General features: G+C 36.8%; 1 protein-coding gene across 1 annotated transcript; it reads right to left on the bottom strand.

Annotated features, from left to right (window-relative positions):
• Nucleotides 1-374: 374 nt before the first annotated feature.
• Nucleotides 375-3,466, bottom strand: LOC129305439 (uncharacterized). Its single transcript, XM_054945471.1, has 3 exons — nucleotides 3,098-3,466; nucleotides 2,886-3,046; nucleotides 375-594 (listed from the first exon to the last, which is right to left on the bottom strand). The coding sequence occupies exons 1-3, from the start codon at nucleotides 3,464-3,466 to the stop codon at nucleotides 375-377; spliced, it is 750 nt and encodes a 249-aa protein (XP_054801446.1).
• Between the last annotated feature and the right edge of the window lie 776 nt (nucleotides 3,467-4,242).

The raw sequence follows: 4,242 nt of genomic DNA, 5'->3' as shown, positions 1-4,242 counted from the left end.
CAAGATCCCAACATATCCTCTAGAGTTTGTATAGTTCGTTCTGTTTGCCTATCTATTTGTGGATGATATGCTGTACTGAATCTCAACTCTGTAGCCATGGCACGTTGTAAAGCTCCCTAAAATTTAAAAGTAAATCTTGGGTCTCTATTAGAAATTATACTTTTTGGCACACCATGCAACCTTACCACTTCTCGAATATAGATCTCTGCCAGCTTTTCTAAATAATCACTAATCCGAATAGCTAAGAAATGAGCCGATTTAGCAAGTCTATCGACTATAACCCAAAGGGTATCATGTCCAGATTGAGTTCTTGGTAACCTAATTAACAAATCCATAGAAATGCTTTCCCATTTCTACGTAGGAATATCCAATAGTTATAACATTCCTGTTGGTCTTTGGTGCTCTATCTTAACCTTTTGATAGGTCAAACACTGAGTCACAAACTCTGTTACATCTTTCTTTATACCAGGCCACCACAAATACTGCTTTACATCCTGGTACATCATTGTACCTCTCGGATAGATCATGTATTTGCTACAATGAGCCTCATTCAAGATAACTTTTCTCAAATCATCATCATCAGGCATACAAATCCTATCCCGATAAACCACAAAGCCATTATCATTGAATCCAAACTCAATAGCTTGATCTGCTTTAATTTCTTCTTTAATCTTTAAAAGACTTTCATCTTCTAGTTGTGCCATTCTCAAATCCTTCCAGAAATCATTGCTAATCTTAATGGAATATGCACTAACTAGTACCTTCAATGGCACATCTTATTGCGACTCCATGAATGACTCCATCAATCTATGTTCTTTAACCATAAGACTTACCACATGCAAAGTCTTTCAGCTCAAAGCATCAGCAACCACATTAGCTTTACTCGGATGGTATTTCAATTCAAAGTTATCATCCTTAAGAAGCTCCATCCAACTTCTTTGCCTCATATTCAGTTCCTTCTGATCCAATAAGTATTTCAAAATCTTATGGTTGTTAAACACAATGAACACTGCACCATACAACTAATGGCACCAAATCTTTAAAGCAAGCACTACTGTTGCAAGCTCTACATCATGCACAGGATAATTCTCCTCACGTTGTCTCAATTATCATGAAGCATAGGCTACCACTCGACTATCTTACATTAAGACATAACCACGACATTTCAAAGATGCATCTGTGTATACCTTATAAGATAACCTTGGATTAGGGATAATCAACACTAGTACTATGGTTAATTTCTCTTTCAGCTTCTGAAATGCCACTTCACACTAGTCGTCCCATATATAAGGCCGATCTTTTTGAGTTAGTTTAGTCAATGAAGAAGCTATCTGGGAAAATCCTTAGATAAATCTTCGAGAATACCCAGTTAATCCTAGAAAACTATATATCTCTATAACTGAACTAGGACGTTCCCATTCTAACACTACATCAACCTTTTGCGGATCCACTAAAATTCCATCCGCTAACACCACGTGTCCCAAAAATCTCACTTCTCTTAACCAAAACTCACAATTATTGAGCTTGGCATACAACTATGTTTCAAAATCTATAGCACTATTCTCAAATGCCTTGCATGTTGCTCCTCATTCTCAGAATAGATTTGGATGTCGTTTATAAAGACCACTACAAACTAATCTAAGTACGGCCTAAAGATTTAGTTCATATAATCTATGAACACTGCTGGTGCATTAGTCAAATCAATAGGCATAACTAAGAATTCATAATGGCCATACCTAGTTTTGAAAGCTGTCTTGGTTACATCTACTGCACTAATTTTCAACTGATGATACCCCAACCTTAAATCAATTTTTGAAAAGATTGAGGCACCAGCTAATTAATTTAAAAGATCATCTATCCTTGGTAGAGGATACTTGTTCTTCATAGTTACCTTGTTTGATTGTTGGTAATTGATGCACAGTCACAAACTACCATCCTTCTTTCTCATAAATAATACTAGTGATCCCCAAGGTAATACACTTAGTCTGATGAATTCCTTCTCTAGCAAATCTTCAATTTGCTTCTTTAGCTTAGCCAATTCAGATGGTGACATTCTATAAGGAGCCTTTGATATTGGTTTGATTCCAAGAACCAATTTTATCGAGAACTCAACTTCCCTTTCGAGAGGTAATCCAGTCATTTCTTGTGAAAATACCTTTGGGAACTCACTTACTACCCCAATTTTCTCAATTCCACAATCATACATTGTGCTGGCTATAAAGAATACCATATAGGCATCACTACCTTACCAAATTAACTTCTCAGTACTCACTATCGATAGAAACTTAGGTTGCTTTAAAGATTCCATAGCTGCGCACAACATTGGTAATAAAACCACTCTTTTGGCACAATCAAGCATAGCATTATTTACTGCTAGCCAATCCATGCCAATTATCACATCTATTCCTCTCATAAGAATATAAATCAGATTAATCTTAGAAACTCTGTCCTCAAATTGAATCTCCACATTCTGATAAGCTTGACTTGTAATACTAGATGATCCAGAAGGTAACGTCACTTTAATAAGCATAGACAATTCTTGTAAAGATAATTTTAATCTATCCACACATTCCTTAGAAATAAAAGAATAGGTGGCACCCAAATCAAACAATGCCTCTATTTTGTGACCACTTATAGAAATCATACCTCTGATCAAATTCGGAGATGCTCTAGCCTTTTCTTGTGTAACTGCAAATACTCAGTCAGGAACTATTGATCTCTGCTCAATCCCCTCAACTCTGCCCTCTAGGCATTGCCTCGTTATATGACCTAATTTACCATACTTTTAATAGGCCTAATATCTTCTCGAATGAGATTTTTCACATATGTTGCATTGAGGCATCCTTCCAGTATTTAAAGTTAGAGTTGGAACATAGAACACTTACCTCAAAGACTGTGGAGGCCCAATTCTCACACCTCCACCCCCTTTGCATTGACCCTCTATACACAGGTCGAGACTACGATCCTTAACTGAAACCTCTTCTTTCAGAAGAACTAGAACTGCTCGCACTGAACCCAGTCCTCTTTGAGATTCCACCAGTAGGACCTATAGGAGATGAAATCTTCCTATACTATCTCATCTCCTTTCAGCACTTGCCTCTCTATAATGCCTAGCTGCTACTCTTAGCTTGTGGTACATTTCCTCATACGTCATCACATCAAGCAGTGCTATCTGTTGCCCGTACTGGAGTCTCATCTTTTTAAGTAATCTCTCAGATTTCCACTTTGAGTCATTACTATATTGGAGATATGTGGAATAAGCTGATAAGTCATTAAATCTTATAAATTCTTCCTTGTCCAGGTCTCCCTGCCTGAGAGCATGAAATTCCTCTTCCTTTTCAGTTTTAAATGAGACTAGAAAGTATTGATCAAAGAATATTCTCTTGAACTCATCCCAGCTCAAAGGAATACCACCAGTTGGTCTCACAAATTCCCACCATCTCTTAGTAGTACTAACCAATTGCATTGTGACCAAGATAACTTTTTGCTCTGAAGTATAGATCACCACTTTAAAGATGGTTTCCATTTATTTTATCCACAATTTTGCTTCACCTTCCCTCATACTTCTATCAAATGTCAGCGGATTGAATCGAGCAAACGTCTTCCAAGCACGATCAATGAATAGATCAATGCCAGGAATCTTTGGTCCACTACCTAAATTCTGAGACGGTCCAGGTCTACTATGTGCTTCTTGTACTAGGATATTTTGAGCTTCAACTCTCTCTTCTTGCTCTCTACCCCTTAGGATCATGTCATGATCCCTAACAGTTTGTCTTATGCCAACCACTATATCCCTAAGCTCTTCTAATAGCTCATCACATCTATCCCTTTGCGGCTCAACCGGTTGAACTTTCATCTCTCATTCCTCCTCTACAATTCGCCTAGATACTACAGTTCTTGCATGAGTGCCTCTCATATGGTACTATTTTCTCCCTTCTTAAGGACAAAAATAAGAAACACAAAGGGCATCGAGAAAAAGTTGTGTAATGAACAAGATAAGTTGTCATATTTCTAAATGAATGCATCAATAACAATCAGGTCTCAACAACCCAGAAACTATTAACAAAATGTAATCTCCTCTCATATATCTACTTAATATAAGAGAAAATTATGGTGTTATCACTACCTCAACTCATATCACAATAATCAAATTCCATTTTAAAAGCTTTGGCTGAAGATTTTCTTTATAAAATCAATTAAATCTCAATTCAATCAGAGAAAATACAGTGGAAATAAATCATA

The sequence above is a fragment of the Prosopis cineraria genome, unplaced genomic scaffold (assembly GCF_029017545.1).
Source record: "Prosopis cineraria cultivar Desert tree isolate PC_DT_omini unplaced genomic scaffold, ASM2901754v1 PC3, whole genome shotgun sequence".
Classification (NCBI taxonomy): Eukaryota; Viridiplantae; Streptophyta; class Magnoliopsida; order Fabales; family Fabaceae; genus Prosopis; species Prosopis cineraria.
The sequence above is the reverse complement of the archived record's forward strand: the minus strand, read 5'-3'. Positions and strand labels throughout refer to the sequence as shown.